Raw genomic sequence first — 16743 nt, 5'->3', positions numbered from 1 at the left:
CGGCTTTTTCCAGTTGACAAACACGAATCCAAACAAACTTTGTTTTTACCAATTCTTGTCAAAATTAAAATCATTGTTGAGTTTGAATTGCTCCACAATTCAACGCTTGAATTATAAAATGAAATCAAATTCTTAAAGTAATATAAACATAGACCAACGAACAGTTGCGTTTGCGTTTTTGAATCGTTGTTTTATTAGAATGTACATATCTCGCCTTAATGTTATATTTGTACAATGTCCCGCACAGAATGGTTGATGCACTTGCAAAATTGCTTAACACAGCGTACTGCACAGCGTTTATTTACAATAAAGCCGTGATTTATGTGACTATGAAGGGAACGTTTGACATTTTACTTAGTCCACAGGTCTGTTACACTGGTTCGTGGTGATAATTCTATTCATTAAAGCGATACCCCGTTACGCTCTGGATGCTTCAGATCATTTGTGATCGATAAAATTTTCGAAAAACATTCATTTTAATTATTTTATTTACCTAACAGATTGTTTCAATTCAGTTCTTGATACAAAACAGGCTTATTAACAAACAAGAACTGATCATAAAAATCTGAGGACTGCATGAATGAAAGGCCTGGTGAGAAAAAGGAAGACGTATAACTAGAAATTCGTTGAGTTCTGCAATTTAATTCGATCTACTTTAGAAATTGATTCTTCAAATGATTATTCAACCTCTGCGTCACGCCAAATATCGAACAAAAAGGTTTCAAATCCACACCAACTGTTTGTGTTGCTTTAAGTTACATTTTAGATAAAAAAAAAAGATCTTTCGATAAGAAATTGGAAAAGTTATTCACTGCGACCAATGAAAATCATCCATTATTCAACTGTGAAGGCAGCACTTTGTAGAAATGAGTAATTGTTTATAGCTTTTCGTTTCGCGGGTTCAGTTAAACCATTTCATATAAGGTTACTTATTTTTTCCAAGCAGAAGATCCCACTTTTCCCTCATCCAACGCGTTGTTTGCTAGCTTCGGGAAATTATTTTCCATGTAGTGCGTCTGATAATGTTCGGTCAAATCGGTCTGTATGAGAACCTGTTTGCAAACCTGACAAACTTCCAGGCGCGAAGCGTTCGCTTGCTTCCCCTTTCCCGACGATTTGGGCCGATTTTTCTCGTCTTGACAGTACACTAAGTACAGTTCCTAAAAAAAAAAAGAAATACAAAATAACACGCTACAATTTATGGTCGCCAATCACCGATATTGATTATTTACCTGTTGCTTAGCAATGTTCTGTAGCAAAGCGATCAATTCGGGAAATATTTCTTGGAAACGATCTCCCAGTGCTATTTTGCAGTGCTCGTAGTAGGCCGATGCATTGTACTGCCCATCACGAAACATTTGTGATATGGTGCGGAACTCTGCCAGCGCCGCTTGGTCTTTCAGTGCCCTTTGAAAGTGTGTCACGAGGTTCTTGCAGAAGAAAAAATCCTGCATTAAGTAATGATACTGTGAAAGTAGTTCAATTTGTTCTATACCTGATTACGTTTGCTGAAATTGGACGGTGAAACGTAGCTATGCGAAGGCAAGATATTGTACGTATCGCCGGTGGAGTTGGTAAAGGTCATGTTGTTCGTATTCCGCGCCACGGAGTTCAGAGTGACATTCCCAAATCCTGGCGGTGGTCCCGGCACTCTTTTAACATTCACGGACTCGAAGCCAGGCGGCGTGCGTTTGGGTCCCGCAGCGAATGCAAATTCTGGACTGCTGTGGTTACCAAGTGCTGGGAACGAGTCGGTCATTGCAGGAACATTGTTGTTGGTGTTAATGGTATGATTTGCCAGACTGCCTGTTGTCGATTGCCCGTTCGATTTACTATGCTGCTGTTGCTGCTGCTTTTGTGGTTCCCTGTTACGTTCCTTAGATCCAGCACTTCCGTTGTTGTTGCGTGTATCGGCGTTACTGGAAGTTGAAGGTTGTTCCTTCTGTTTCATCTTGTCCGCCGACTTCTTACCCGTTAGCGCGTTTAAATTAACATAACCTGTATCTTCCTTCAAATTGGGAGCTGGAGCAGGCTTCTTTTTGCTGGACACATTCGACGATGATGAGGTTGAGGCAACGCTACTTCCGTTAGTGGCAGCAGCCCCAGTAGCTCCAACAGCCCATGGAACAGCTTTAATTGCTGGCGGCTTGCCCGCATCTCCGAGGGTCGGAAAAGCTTTGGTAGAGTTGACACTCGGTACGGCCGCTTGCAGCGCTGGCTGGGGACCCTTTTTCACTTCTTTTGATGAGACGGTCGACACTTTCGAGACCACACTGGATACCGACACGTAATCGTCGGCTAGGGCGCGATGTTTCGCCGACATCGCATTTAGGTTCACCATCGACCCACCACCACTGCGATCGTCCATATCGGCAAAGAGGTCGCTCGTAGCACCAGCCTTACGCTGGACGGTAGAGCTTGCTCCTTTACTCGAACCAGGCAACGCGGGAAAGTCGGCTTGATTTTTCTTCCCAGCGATGGCCATCTTTCCTGCTCCGGAACCGGAGGGTCGGTTGGACACGTGTATCATCATACTAGTTCCGGCACTACCACTCGGTTGACTAGGTTTCAAGAGAGAGCTAGCAGTGATTTTACTGCTAAACCCTTCGTTCATGCTTGTCGGTCCGGTAGTTTCTCCTCCGCCGGATCCGAGGGCGGGAAAGTTTTCTTTAGTCCGTGCAAGACCTGCGGATCCGTATACTCGTTGGCGTATCGAGACGTTATTAGGACGAAACATTGGGTTTGGAGTAGCACCAGCCAATGTAGGGAAGTCCTGCTCGCTCGTGGCATCGATCACCTTCTTCGGGTGCTGCTGTATCGATGCCTGATGAGTTGCTTCCACCAACATTTCATACTCCCGTTGGTGCGCTTCATTGCTGCCAGAACCACCCGGAACCCCATCACGACCTCCATCTCTACCGCCTCCTCCGCGACCACCGCGTCCACCACGCATCGAGGGACCTCCACCGGCTGCACCGCCTCCCGGGCCGGCTCCCGAATTAGGGCCTGATGGTGGCCCGTGCCGAGGGGCGTACGAAAACTCCAGCTCAAGCGTTCGTGTTTGCTTGTTCGCTAACCGATTCATCGTTTTTCCGTGCACCGATGCACGATGTGCCCGCAGATCGATTTCAGATCGAAACACTGAAGTAAATTGCTCCTGCTCACACTCTCCTTCCTCGCAGAGGAAGTGATCGGAACGAAAATGGTCCCGAAGTGTCGCATAATCCCTGCAAGAAGAAGAGAAAGTGGACAAACAATGTGAAAAATAGTGTCGTGCGCAAATGTCTGCTCTGGGGTTCATTGGTCTATATGTTACCCGTAAAAGAAATTCCTTCCGTCGGCATCGCAATAGTGGCAGAAAAAATGATCTCTTCTCAAATGGCGAAAAAGTTCGTCCTTGTCCAGAAACCGTGTGTCACAGTATTCGCACAGTGGGTGGCCCCGATGACCGACCTTGTCCGGATCGCCCTTGCGCCGATGCAGTGCCAACTCCTGGCGATTGTAACAGCGTCGTTCGGATGAGAACACCTTCAGATGCTCCGTGCAGATGTCGCAGTAGAACAGCTCGTGCTTCTTACGGACGTGTTCACGGAGCAGCTCGAATTTGGGAAAATTCTTTTCGTCACATCTGAAAAGAAATTCGTATACCACCGTCAGTTCGTGCTGGGACTGCATTTTGCATTCCACTGCGTAGAAAAATTATGCGATCGTTCGTATTTAGTAGGCCGTAGGGTTGATCGCATATAAATGTGCAGTTATTTTCATATTCCCTGCATGCGCGCGCAAGATTGTAAGAATGTGGATGAAGCGAGAAAAATATGGATTCATATGTGTATTGGCAGCGGCATATTCGTACCTTGGACATTTGTTGTCAAGAAGATCGAAGAATGCTTGTTGCACCTCTGTGTCCGTGAAGCAAATGCGGTACTTTTTATCGTACAGACCCGAGCGGTTTTTGATGTCCAGTTGTTGATAAGACATTAGAGTTTTAGAAAATATAACCTAAAATGAGATAAAAATGACATGCCGGTAAAAAAGGGGGACGACAGTATTGCCTGGGATCAGATCGGTTACCTTTGCTAAATCTCTACGACAAATTGGGCAATCGTTCTGCTGACATAGAACGCGTATACGCGTGGAACACTCATAGCAACAGAGATGGTCACATTCGCCGACAGCAAAATAGACAATTGGTTTGAAACAAACCACGCACACAGAATCCGCCGTTTCCGATTCGGAGACGCTTTTCTCCTGACTAATTCGCTGGCGCTGTTGGTTGGCCATCTTCGTCCGATCGTTCAGCAGTAGGCGGCTGATTTCCTGCACTATCTTAAGCTTCCTGTCTCCTGGAGCTCCAACTCAGTGCACAATACGTATCAGTTGCTTGTTGGAAAGATTAGCGCTAGTATCCGCTTGCCACTAGATGTAACAACGAAGAAAACGCGAAAGGCGCTCTACTTTCGGACCTTGGGAAAAGTTACGAAAGGCAGCAGAACGCGACACGTACACGACAAACTCTTCGCCTTTGCCAAGCTCCGCCAATCGGTGTTGCGCAGATTTTCACAATATTACTCAAACCGGATACTCTGGTGTTGAACGAGCGTGCTGGCAAATGTTTTAGCGAACGACAATATGCTGCACAGACACTGGAACGAGTTTTAGCGAGCTAAATTTTCGGTGAACCACCACAGAAAAGATACGACAACGATGGAAGTTGACAACTGGGACTTTTGCGCACGTCAGATTGACAGTTTTGGTAGTTTTGTCAAATCGTTGCTCAGTTTGTAGCTAATTTTCAAAAGAGAGCAATAGTTTTGCTTGAAAACATGACCGCGTGACTACATTAAGCGTACCATACCAAAAAATGGTGCGGCCCAGGTGGTAAAAACCGATTTTTCTCTCTTTCTATCGCACCATCGAAAGAGAGAAAAAACGGTTTTTACCACCTGGGCCGTACCAGTTTTTTGGTATGGTACGCCTAATGTAGTCACGCGGTGATGTTTTAATTATTTTTCTCAAAATCGAACATCTTTTGCCCTAATAAATAGAACCAGATTGCTAATTCGTATCAAACAAAGGCCAGCAAAAGGATAAATTGACTAATGTGCCTAGTAGTATTGATCGCAAGCTTGGTCACCTAGGTGACCTGGGTCAAAGTGATTTTTATCCAGGTGAGTTCATCCCGAACAAATCGCCCCGATTTTATTAGAAAAATAGGTAAAAGAGTAAATGAGGCCCCGGGCTAGATTCTCCTATTCCTACTGGTTCACATTGAGCGCCTGAAGCTATGCAAAACGCGACACATGCATTCTTTTCGAATATTTGATCGCTAACGGTTCGCTTAAAAGAACATAACGGTTTAAACTAATCGCAGTGGAGGTTGAATGCGGATTAATATACTTTTACATGTTAAGTTACTAGTAAGTAAACTATACCACACATGATGGACAGCATGAAACAATGCGTTTAGTCGAAGAAATGAGTTGGAAACGGCGGCGCGCCCGCAGCGAGCGCAGCGAGCGGACTGCGCTAGGTCTACCGAAAAAGAGAGTTTGTTATAGTTTTGAGAAATACATAAAATCATACCGCACCCCTAGGTTGATTGCGTAGCCGAAATTAACGGTACACACTACGGTTCAAATACTCGTAGGTTGAATTTAACGAATTAATGTATCACCAATTGCATACATTCAGTTTAACCTTCAGATCTACAACCGCCTACCTGGGTAAGTTTTGCCCTTTTATTTTGCAATTACTTCGAATTGAACAGTTATATCGACTCGAAATTCCTGGAATGCCTCAAGCAACATGTTCTCTATCATTCTGCCGAAAACCGACTTTTTATTTTTATTCTAAGTATTTTTTTACACCATTTTTCTATTTATACCCCTTAAATCTACAACCGCCTACCCGGGTAAGTTATACGTTTTGTACGAGAGTTTATATTTTTCTGTACCAAAACAAACCACCAGTAGGTGAAAGGAGGTGCCCCTCGGGTTTTTCTTTTTATATTTATATTGAAAACAATCCAAATTTATCTAAGACACACTATGAAAGACTGTTTTACTCCTCGAACTCCTCGAACAATTAGTAATGAGATAAACTCGAAGACGATGTACAAATATGCAAATTATGCTACATTTTATACCACACAGCGGCAACGAAAGCATTCTAGGTGAACTTTCATAATTTGCTACACAAAATAATAATTTATTAATTGCAAGAAAATCATGATGCAACGGGTTGAATTAAATACAAAAGAAACTGTTATCGTTTGAAACAAAACGATCGAATTTATGTAAATGAGCTAAGTTTTAAAATGTTAAGGCTTAAATATCAGTTGTAACAATGTATAATGAAGAATTTCCTCCAGATATACCACTGAATTTACTGAGGAACATAACGTAAAATTTCGCAAAACGTAAAATTTCGCAAAACGTAAAATTTAATAGTAAAATATTTCTACATCTTTGAAATTTCAATTTATAAGCAAAAATGTTGAAGGCACCAAGAAGTTACTTCACCAGAAACTTAAGAAGTATAAACAAACACAATAACCTATTGAAAATGTATGGTTTACAGAGTTGGCGATTGTAGATCTATGGGATAAAATATATTTGAATGAAAAAATTACTTACTTATCGAATTTTTAATATTATTATTTGAATGGGATGTGTTAGAAAACATTCTTAAGTATCATTAGTGAAAATTTCAACTCACTACGGCATCTAGAACAAAAGATATTAGCTTTGAAGCACAGCAAAATGCATACCCCCATACAAAACGTATGGCCTACCCGGGTAGGCGGTCGTATGTTAACGTAGGTATTTTTGGTCGTAGACCTGAAAGTTAAACGTCCACAAGAGGTATAGCCACGATCGAAAACATGGCGGCCGGGGCCTCATTTACTCTTTTACCGAAAAATAAAAGAAATTTTTGACAATCGTTCTCTGCTTGGTTACCAATCAAATCTGATTCGAATCCTAATCGAATCATATCTTTAGAATCCGTCAGATACGATTCGAATCTTTAGAATCTGTCAAATGGGATTCGAATCTTTAGAATCCGTCTAGGGATCGAATCTTCGAGTCTTCCGAATCCCGATTCTGCCAACACTATGAGGCGACAACAGAAGAAGCTCTGCGAGTAAAATCTGCAAATTGTGTAAAACAGTGATAACGAGGTATATATTGCTTATAAAATGTTTTACTCATTCGCAAACTGTGGAAAAGTAAGACGTGAGCTAATGTAATGTTCTTGTTAAGAAGGGTTCGTGTTTTACTTGCTACATCCTCCTCGGGAAGAGTGTTTTGTGTTCTATCCTAACGAATGGGATGAGCTTGGTATACGCAATGGGGAGTGTTTTCTGATCACAAATCATCCATCTGTCGTTTGTGAATTACGCTGTATCGAACGGCTAAAAGTGATTTAGTGAAAAATGTGTCGTATGTAGTACATTTCAGAACCTGAGAGTGAAACGACAAAGTGTACTGGAAGGTACAAATGCGCAGTGAAATTATACTATCACACCCCCCAAACCCTCCTGAATCGGAAGCGGAATTTCCATTGCAAACGCCCCAATCAACGCTAAGCTATTTCCGAATCATGGGTCATATCTTTGAGTTTCCCAAGCCCTAAAAGCAAGCTGAAAGCAAAGATTCAATCAGTTTTGCTCGAGAGGCGATATGAAAAATTCGATCCTTTTATGTCAAACTGCAGCTTTGTCACTCCCTCGTTAAACCTTCGAGCCTTCGAGCAATACTAATTGAGGATGTAAAAAAAAGAACAGCTGATCTCTCTTTTGTTCTTCGGGATTTCTTTCCAATCCCCAAGTCCACAATCCTGCAAGGATCCTCCGAAATGGAAACAGAGTGTTGATAAAAAAAAAATCATTTCAATTTATCCTTCCTCGGGTGTGCAGTTCCTTTTGAAACAGGCTATCAATAGTTGGAGTTTACTTGGAAGGTTAATAAAAAAATGAACGAGTGCAACAAAAGGCGCGGCGTTTATCCTGAAGTTTATGACTAAATCGGGAATTATTTGCGGGATCTGTTGCATAAACTCCACCCATGAGTCAACAACATTCGTCGTCGGAAGCGAAGGAATTATTATTCATCATCCCCAGTGTCTTGGTTTTTGTGAATCCCTTTTCTACCAAAGTGGCATAATTGATTGCTATGCATGTTTTTATTTACATTGTTGCTATTATGATTTCGCTCGCATCGAAAAGATTTTGCCCAGCGAGCACAAGGTGTCAGGCCACAAGAATTCGGGAACGCCAGCGTATAAATAGCGGAAAGATGTAAAAGTGTATTTTTAGATATTATGGAACGCGGTGACACCGACTCATATCTTCTCTCTCTCGACAGCAAACGAAATTTTAAATAGTGAAAGTGAAAAGCATAGCCGAAGCAAAGAGCCCGAATTACCAGCAAAGGCATAAGAAATAAGTGTAGTGCGGAAGGGGACAGAGCTCGCCAGTGAAAACACAACAAAATTGCTGATACGATGACGAAGGTGCGGTGCAAGTGATTACTGCACGTATGATGGTCACCGTCGTCGGAGGCAGCAGGAGGATTGTGATGGTTTGTGGAACCGGGTGGTAGGTGGTGACCTGTCGTTACAAATTTGAAGACATATCGTGCAAGCTGAGCGAAAGGGCAAGAAAGGGCCTCATCTGGGAACAGTGAAAGCTTGCCTCAAGAAGGACACAGCCTTGTTGCAAACCCTTTATGGTGGTTTGCTACCAAATCTGGCAGGATAAGGAAGTTCATGCACATTTATCGACAAAAGAGTGAATGAAAAGCCGCTGGATACCCGAATCATAGATAAGGAAGGATTTGCACGATATAACATATTCGGTATAGACGAGAGAATCTTCTCCCTCAAATCGGTTCGTCCACAGGTTCGCCTTACCGCTAAAAACTTTCATCATGCCAGAGCTGATCGGTGTCGGGGAGTTCCTCGAGGAAACTCGAGAAGACTACAACTCCCCAACGACGTCTACCTTTGTGTCAAGAATGGCACAATGTCGGCAAACTATAGCCGCTCTTGAGGAGGTAAGTTTACGTTATATACCATCACCACAATTCCACTGTTTTTTTTTTAAATTCATTAATAATAATCCATTGTTGGCTCTTCAAGAGCGCAAAAAATCCTCCCCATGGCCCTCTATGATCGCTTCTTCCCCACTCGCAGTTGTTCAATTTAATACGCCAACCGCAGCACGATCGATCGGTCGGTAAAGAATAGCATTCCATCACCTTATATGACCTAGTCAAGTTCCGGTGTGTCTGTTGGGGCTTATACACACTCCTATTCTTGGCTATTCAACTATTGGAGGACGTCTGTTTTTGGTATGGTAACTGCAACCATACCAATGAATACGCTCAGTTTTTTTTATGACTGGTTCTTTTTTCGTTGCATCCCGAGACAAATCATGTTCAAATTGTGTTCTGGTGAGCACCTTACTATGTTTACCCGATAGATCAACCTCACCGGAAGGAGAAAGTGCTTCTAAACCGGCCTAAAGCATCACTGTTGATCCGGTGACCTACAAAGATGTGCGGGCAAATCTAATTGTCCACGTTTCTTCTGCAAGTGAAGCGTTATAAAAAGGTTCGTCTTGAAGCGCAATTTATCCCCATGATAACGTGCGTAAATTGATTGGACGCTCTTTGAATTGAACTCTCGCTACTCAACGTCTTGGAACTTGTCGCATCACCGTCTGAAATGAATGATCATCTTGGTGGAGACTATGGCCACACAACGACAAATGTGTTTAGCGCGCCATGATTTGAAGCGAGGACGAGGTGAATTGAATTAATAAAATTTGAATTCATAATTACCTCCTCCTCAGTATTCCGTGTGGCAATGCATCTTTGCAAATTCGCGAGTCATATAAGGGTATCGTAATGTATCCAGTGTTTTGCCGAATGAGTATGAGAAGGCGAGGGTATTTCATTCCGCTTCCGATAAAGTTCTTTCCCGTTTTAAATAGCAACAGCAGCAAAGGCTATTATCGGCATCACAAAAAAATTGTTTTATGTTTACTAGCCTTTTTGCAATGTTATGGCTGATAATCTTTTTCTATATTTAACTCCTTTTTTATAAATTTGAATGATAAATTCCTGCTTTCTTTAAATTCTCATATTTTGCTTGAATTATAGACGCTGGACTTTGATCGAGAGGGGTTAACAAAACTGAAAAAGGCCGTCAAAGCTATACACAATTCCGGAAATAGTAAGTAACAAGTGTAGTAGCATGAACGAACAAATTTTTAATTCTTAATTCATTCCATCTTTCACACCCTCTAGCGCACGTGGATAACGAAATGTGTTTGGTTAGGGCACTGGAACGGCTCGGTTCAGTCGCCCTGTCCAAGGAGGAACCAGACATCGGTGCCGCGTTCCTGAAGTTTTCCGTAGTTACCAAAGAGCTCAGTGCGTTGATGAAAACCCTGGTACGTATGGTGGCCCTTTAACTGACCTAATGCATATGCTTACAAAACTAAGCACTGACTTCATCACCATCATCATCGGCAGATGCAAAACATCAACAATATTGTGATGTTTCCGGTTGACTCCCTGCTCAAGTCGGAACTGCGTGGCATGAAGGGCGAGATGAAGCGACCTTTCGACAAGGCGGCCAAAGATTACGATTCCAAACTGATGAAGATAGAGAAGGAAAAGAAAGCGATCGCGAAGGAGGTTGGCATGGTGCGGGCGGAGGTTACGCCCGCCGAAATAGCGGAGGAAATCGAGAAAGAGCGACGCGTATTTCAGCTCCAAATGTGCGAGGTAAGGGATAAACTATTGAGCAATGGAAAAATAATCAAATGCTACAACAAATACGAATATGACTTTTTCTGTTCAATTCTGCTTCGTTTCAGTATCTCATCAAATTCAATGAAATAAAAACCAAAAAAGGCATCGAACTGCTGCAGCACTTGGTAGAATATTATCACGCTCAAAATAAGTAAGTAAAAGAATAAACATTATAAAAGGGCTAGGTCGCCGGACAAATCAGTGCGGGGTCCGCTCAAGATAAGCCGATGGACGACAATCGCTATCGGCGGATATTCATGATAAAGTTGTGTGTCTGATAGCTGTTGACATCACGCCACAATACTTTTGTTGAAGTTAGCTCATCCAGCAAAATAGTCAGTCAAAGATGAGCAGCATGAGTATTACTCACATGGCAAATGAATTGCACGGAGCTGCACTCGGTGTGGACTACAGTGGGCTGCAGTGGTACATAAGAAGGGGCGCTTTGTGTTATTTGAACTACTATAATTTATCCTTCTTCTCTTTCCGCCCTCAGCTATTTTAAGGATGGACTAAAGACAATCGCCCACTTCGGCACGTACATCGAGGAGCTCAGTGTGAAGCTGCAAACGATTCGCCACAAGCAGGACGAGGAGCGCCGCAAACTACTCGAGCTGCGCACCCTACTCCGCTCGACGCCCGACTTTGACCGCGTGGAAAACGTACCACCCGGTGACAAGGGCGGCTCGGCCGGTTATTCCCTACATCAGCTGCAGGGAGACAAAAACCATGGTATCACGCGTAGCGGCCACCTGTTGAAGAAGAGCGAGGGGAAAGTGCGACGCGTTTGGCAAAAACGTCGGTGTCGCGTGACGGCCGACGGCTTCCTGGACATTTGCCATGCGGACGAAACAAAGGCGCCAACGCGCGTCAATCTACTCACATGCCAGATAAAGCCGTTGGCGGACGACAAAAAAGGGTTCGATCTAATAAGCTGTAAGTATCGTCGGGTAGGGTCGCTTTTGAGGGGGTGTTGCATTGGCATTGGTGTGTTTCGTTCCTTTCCCAGACAATCGATCCTACCATTTCCAAGCGGAGGACGAAGCAGATCAGAAGGCATGGATGTCGGTGCTGATCAACTGCAAGGAGAAAGCCCTAGCGAAGGCCTTCCAGCACGCCAACCCCCAGATGAGTCCAAGCCTGATCGAGTTGCAGAAAACGGTCATCAAGCACATACAGAATCTGCCCGGCAACGACCAATGTTGTGATTGTGGCTCCCGCAATGATGTCACCTGGATTAGCTTAAACTTTGGCATTCTCGTATGCATTCAGTGTTCGGGCGTGCATCGAGATCTCGGCGTGCACCACTCGCGAATACAGAGCCTCACCTTGGACAACCTGACCACGGCCCAACTGCTCGTCGCCCGTGCGATGGGCAACAATGCGCTCAACGAGGTGATGGAGGCCACACTGACGCAGGGTAAACTGACCCCGGAGAGCTCAATGTAAGCTAAGGGATTGGTAGAACGTCTTCGTGACCGTGTTTGCTTAGCGTTTTGGTTTGTTTTTCACGTTTTCGCTTCACAGGGAAGAACGATACGATTTCATTCGCGCAAAGTATGTCGCCAAACGGTATGTTATGCGAACCTGCGCAGACGATCCCGATCTACGAAGTGATCTCGAACAAGCGATCATTAACGCTGATCTCGGCCAGTTGCTGCAAGTGTGGGCAGAAGGTGCCGATCTCACTTGCGTCCTTCCGTCATCGGTAAGAAAAAAAGTTGATAGCTTAGATATGTTGATAGGTATTTTGCTTACTTATTCAAAGAGCCTAAAATTAATTCTGTGTACCACACTTGAATTGAAACAAATGTGCATCATTGACTTATTATTTATTTCTTTTACGATCTATTAGGACTTTGGTGAAACTGCTCTCCATCTGGCGGTGTTGCGTGAGATGGGCTCAACGCTGCACATAGTCGACTTTCTCATACAGAACATGACCGCGCAGGGACTGAACAAGCAAACTAACCCACCGGGGCCGATGGACATGACGGGTAAAAATACGGCCCTCCATCTATGCGCGCTGCATGATCGACGCGAATGCATGAAGCTACTGCTCCGATCCGGTTGTGATTGCGACATACGCAATTCGCAGAACAAACTAGCGCTCGACATTGCCAAAGAGATGGGCCACGATGCTTGCAAAGAATTGGTAAGAAGCTTAGGTTAAATAAAATAATACAGGTTGCTTGTTGGAGGACGCATTTTTAAATCACTCTTGTTTTCCTGCTGAACAGATTGAACATGCCATGAAGCGCGAAAAGAGCGCATTTGATCATATAAATACGGATTGGAACATTCACGATGATGGTTCGACAGATTTCTCGGATGACGATACGGTTATGATGGACGAGCGCAAGTCTCGGTCCAGGCCACCGAGCTTCGTTGGTGGTGATTCTCCGGTTGCCCTCCGCTCCCGGTCATCGACATGCGATTCCATACAGAGCGGTTCGAGTCCAAGCTCTAGCTGCAATCCCAATGCGATGCGTGAGCAGCAGCAACAGCGTCAAGGGGCACCGATTCCATCGTCTGGCACCAGTCCCAAGCAGTTCAGCACCGGCTCGGCGACATTCTCCTCGCACTACGGTGGTGGAGGAACAGCAGGTTCGATATCCAATGCTACTACCAGTGGCATTGGTTCGGCCGGTTCTGCTACCGGATCTAGTCCTAATTCTAACAGTTCCAATAGTCTGTTACGCCAGCAGCAGGGGGTTGCTGTGGGGCCTCCATCTAACACGGCACCATTTTCGATGACGCAAGGCAAGAAAGCTTCGGCCGGTACGTTTTTTTTTTTCGTAACAAACCTACCGTCTGTCAGCTAACGCCGATTTCTTTCCTCTCTTTCTCAGTTAACGTAGCTTCGTTGAAAAAGCGTACCGCACCGGCACCGCCACCGACGACCTACGGTACCTTACCGCACGCACCACGACATTCCCAGAATCTGGACGGTGACATATTCGGCATTTCTTCGCAACACGTACTTCATGGTCATCACCACCATCATCCGGATATGTACAGCACACTGCCACACCTAAGAGGTTCCGACTCCGGCGCCAGCAGCAGCAGTAGTAGCGCCCTAGCTGGTGGCACCGGGCCGCCGCTTCCGTTGTCGAACGAAGTGCGGGGTGGTTCCACCAAGTCCATCCAGGCGCAGTTGCACTTTGACAATAAAATCTTCGATCGCTACGAAGCATACGCGCCGGTAGGTCCCACGGCTGTCGGTGGCGTGAGTGGACAGGGGCGAGATCCAAACTTTCTCAGCACCTTCACCGGGGGCCACAAACGTTCACCGAGCGGTGAATCGCTTGGTCGTAATTTAGGTATGTTTTTAACACCCCATCGCTGCAATTCCTAGCGATAATATGTTCATGCATTTGAATTCCCCTAAAGCCGGAGCTAAACTTGTACTGCCACCTGCGGGAGAAATTCCACAACTCAAACCCGTTACCAATCGTCCGAAGCAACCAATCCCATCGCAAGCGGCCGGGTTTGCCACGAGTGCTGCAGGTACGATTAGATTAGACCCCGATTGAAGAAAATTGCATTTAAATTCAAATTTTTCATTCCCCAGATAAATCAATATCTAACGGACAATCGAACGAAAGTTTGTCTTCTATAGATGATGCTGTCATCCTTAGGCGAAGGGTAGGCATCGTCGGCGTTCATGAGCATGATGCGAAGAAATGTTAATAATTTTCTTCCCGTTTCTAGGCAAAAGGACCTACGGCGGGTCAAGTGCTCAGTGCAGAGGAGACAGTAAAGGGAAAATTAGCTGGAGAAGAAGGAGGAGGAAGAGGGAGACGAAGTGGAGACGGTATAGGAGCAGGAGCGTACGGAGAATACGATTCCTCCGGGGCGGGAACACACATGCTCGATCATTCAGTGACTTCGTCGACCGGAAACTTCGATTCTTCCAACAGTAGCTTTAGCCGGAACGACACCAGTGGTGGCGCTTCATCGGTCGGGTTGGACTTTTCCAACAGAAGCTTTGTAAGTCCATCGATGAGTGCACACGTGAAGCGTAGTGGAGTGAAAATAATGTTGTCTTGTACTCTACAGGCCGGAGGATTGCGTAGGTGCCGCGCACTGTACGATTGCAACGCTGACAATGACGATGAGCTCGAGTTCAAGGAAGGGGAAATACTGGTTGTGCTGAACGAAAGAACCGACGACGAAAACTGGATGGAAGGCCAAATCGAAGGAGACAGCACGCGGCGGGGAATGTTCCCGGTTAGCTTTGTGCAAATGATAGAAGAGTGAAAAGTATCTCCGGCGTCGTCGACGACTGGTCTCACACAGTCGTAAGCTGCCGGGCTGCCAAAATTATGATACGTGTCTATTCCTCCTCGCGTTCCAACACGCCCTGTTCCTAGTCCCTCGGAAGACCGAATGCATAGTAGAAGCGTATGGTTGTGCTGTCGTTTTCCGGGCCCGTTGTGGTTTTTAAGGGTATTAGAAAAAAACCTAGCATTATATGCAAATGTTGTAAACTCAATTGGTTAATTTATTTCCGTGCGTCATGTCTAGTGATTCTGTGCACCCGAACGATGCTATCGGTGTACGCGAACGTTTGTTCATCATCTCTTATTTATTGCGTTACAATTTGGACATGCATGTAAATTATGCATTTGGATCATGAGAGATTAATTTATGGCTTTTCTAGCAGACTAAAACAAAAACAAAACAATGATCTTGATAAACGACGATACTACATTGTGAACCGTAACAAACCGCGATTTCGATGTGTGTTTATGTATAGTTTTTGGCTTATTTTAGGGAGAGAAAAGTAATCCTGTTTCGTATACAGCTTGTTTGTTTTATTCACATGACTCTATAGCATTCAGACGCGTTACAATATTGAGCAAGATTTCTGGAATGTTTAGATGCGCTTATCAAAAGTGTCAAGAATGCTAAAAAACACTAAAAGAAAGACGTCCAAAAAAATTTGAAGAAGATTATGTATGAACACGCGCATTACCAGTGTAATGTGAAAAATTCCATTTAATTTAAGTTGACGAAGTGAGGAGAACTATAAATGTTTGTAGCATTCGATTGTAATATAGCGCTATAATAGATGTGAGGATCCATTCCGAGGAATGAAATATAAGGAACATACAAGTATCATAGTTCGCTGTTATAGTTGAGCAAAGGAAACGCAGTCCGCTCCATGTGGATGATCAGTTTAGTATTTAACATTAAATAAATGAAAGTAAAATGTGCCAGTGCCAGTATGTGAAACAATCTTACGGAAAAATACAAAAAACTTACCTACAGAAAAAGAGATGATCATACTGATAAGCTAAGACAAGTTATGTTACATTTACTTTATACTAGTAGCGGAGGGATTGCCTTTTTGAAGGCATCACTTTTTTATTGTGTAGTTACCAAAGTCTGGCTAAATCTATGCTTGTCCTTTCGATCTACGTGCATAGTATTTTTTTATATTCTACGGTTGTATTGACCGGTATATATGACTTCTGTTTTCTTCTGCGACTATGAATCGTATCGATTTTGTGTAAAACAAATGGGTAAATATAGTTTAAAGTATGCCCGAATTAAAATCCGAAAAATAGAAGAACATACTAACAAATGGCAAAATATAACCATAGAGCACTGTATAATCAATGAATGAACTAAAAACGCATTTATGCTATAGAATGTAACGAATGAAATCTAACTGCATGTTACAGGACTACGACTAGTACTAACAACTATTGCAATCGGCCAATGCATGTATAACAAGTATAAATCAGAATGTTAATCATACTAAAATCACATTAATATATCCGGAGAGGACAACAAAAGTGTTTTCTAGTACATATAGAATCTAAAGCTAGTAGCACTTATCAAATGGAGTGTTATTTGAAAAGATTGAGCATAGTTTCTAGAGGCGAGCGGAAGCCATTCTCATTAT

At 43.8% G+C, this 16743-nt stretch overlaps 2 protein-coding genes across 2 annotated transcripts; one reads left to right on the top strand and one right to left on the bottom strand.

Annotated features, from left to right (window-relative positions):
• Positions 1-178: 178 nt before the first annotated feature.
• LOC131282646 (E3 ubiquitin-protein ligase ZNF598) lies at positions 179-4651 on the bottom strand. Its single transcript, XM_058312167.1, has 6 exons — positions 4075-4651; positions 3857-4002; positions 3317-3628; positions 1496-3227; positions 1233-1430; positions 179-1160 (listed from the first exon to the last, which is right to left on the bottom strand). The coding sequence occupies exons 1-6, from the start codon at positions 4282-4284 to the stop codon at positions 930-932; spliced, it is 2829 nt and encodes a 942-aa protein (XP_058168150.1). The 5' UTR covers positions 4285-4651; the 3' UTR covers positions 179-929.
• Positions 4652-8746: 4095 nt separating this feature from the next.
• On the top strand, positions 8747-15747 carry LOC131282495 (arfGAP with SH3 domain, ANK repeat and PH domain-containing protein). Its single transcript, XM_058311977.1, has 15 exons — positions 8747-9059; positions 10170-10242; positions 10317-10462; positions 10545-10799; positions 10892-10977; positions 11323-11762; positions 11836-12271; positions 12354-12534; positions 12682-12981; positions 13067-13607; positions 13679-14149; positions 14220-14336; positions 14401-14474; positions 14541-14819; positions 14889-15747. Exons 1-15 carry the CDS (start codon positions 8934-8936, stop codon positions 15087-15089), a joined length of 3726 nt encoding a protein of 1241 aa, XP_058167960.1. The 5' UTR covers positions 8747-8933; the 3' UTR covers positions 15090-15747.
• The last annotated feature ends 996 nt before the right edge of the window (positions 15748-16743 follow it).

The sequence above is a fragment of the Anopheles ziemanni genome, chromosome 2 (genome assembly GCF_943734765.1).
Source record: "Anopheles ziemanni chromosome 2, idAnoZiCoDA_A2_x.2, whole genome shotgun sequence".
Classification (NCBI taxonomy): Eukaryota; Metazoa; Arthropoda; class Insecta; order Diptera; family Culicidae; genus Anopheles; species Anopheles ziemanni.
The sequence above is the reverse complement of the archived record's forward strand: the minus strand, read 5'-3'. Positions and strand labels throughout refer to the sequence as shown.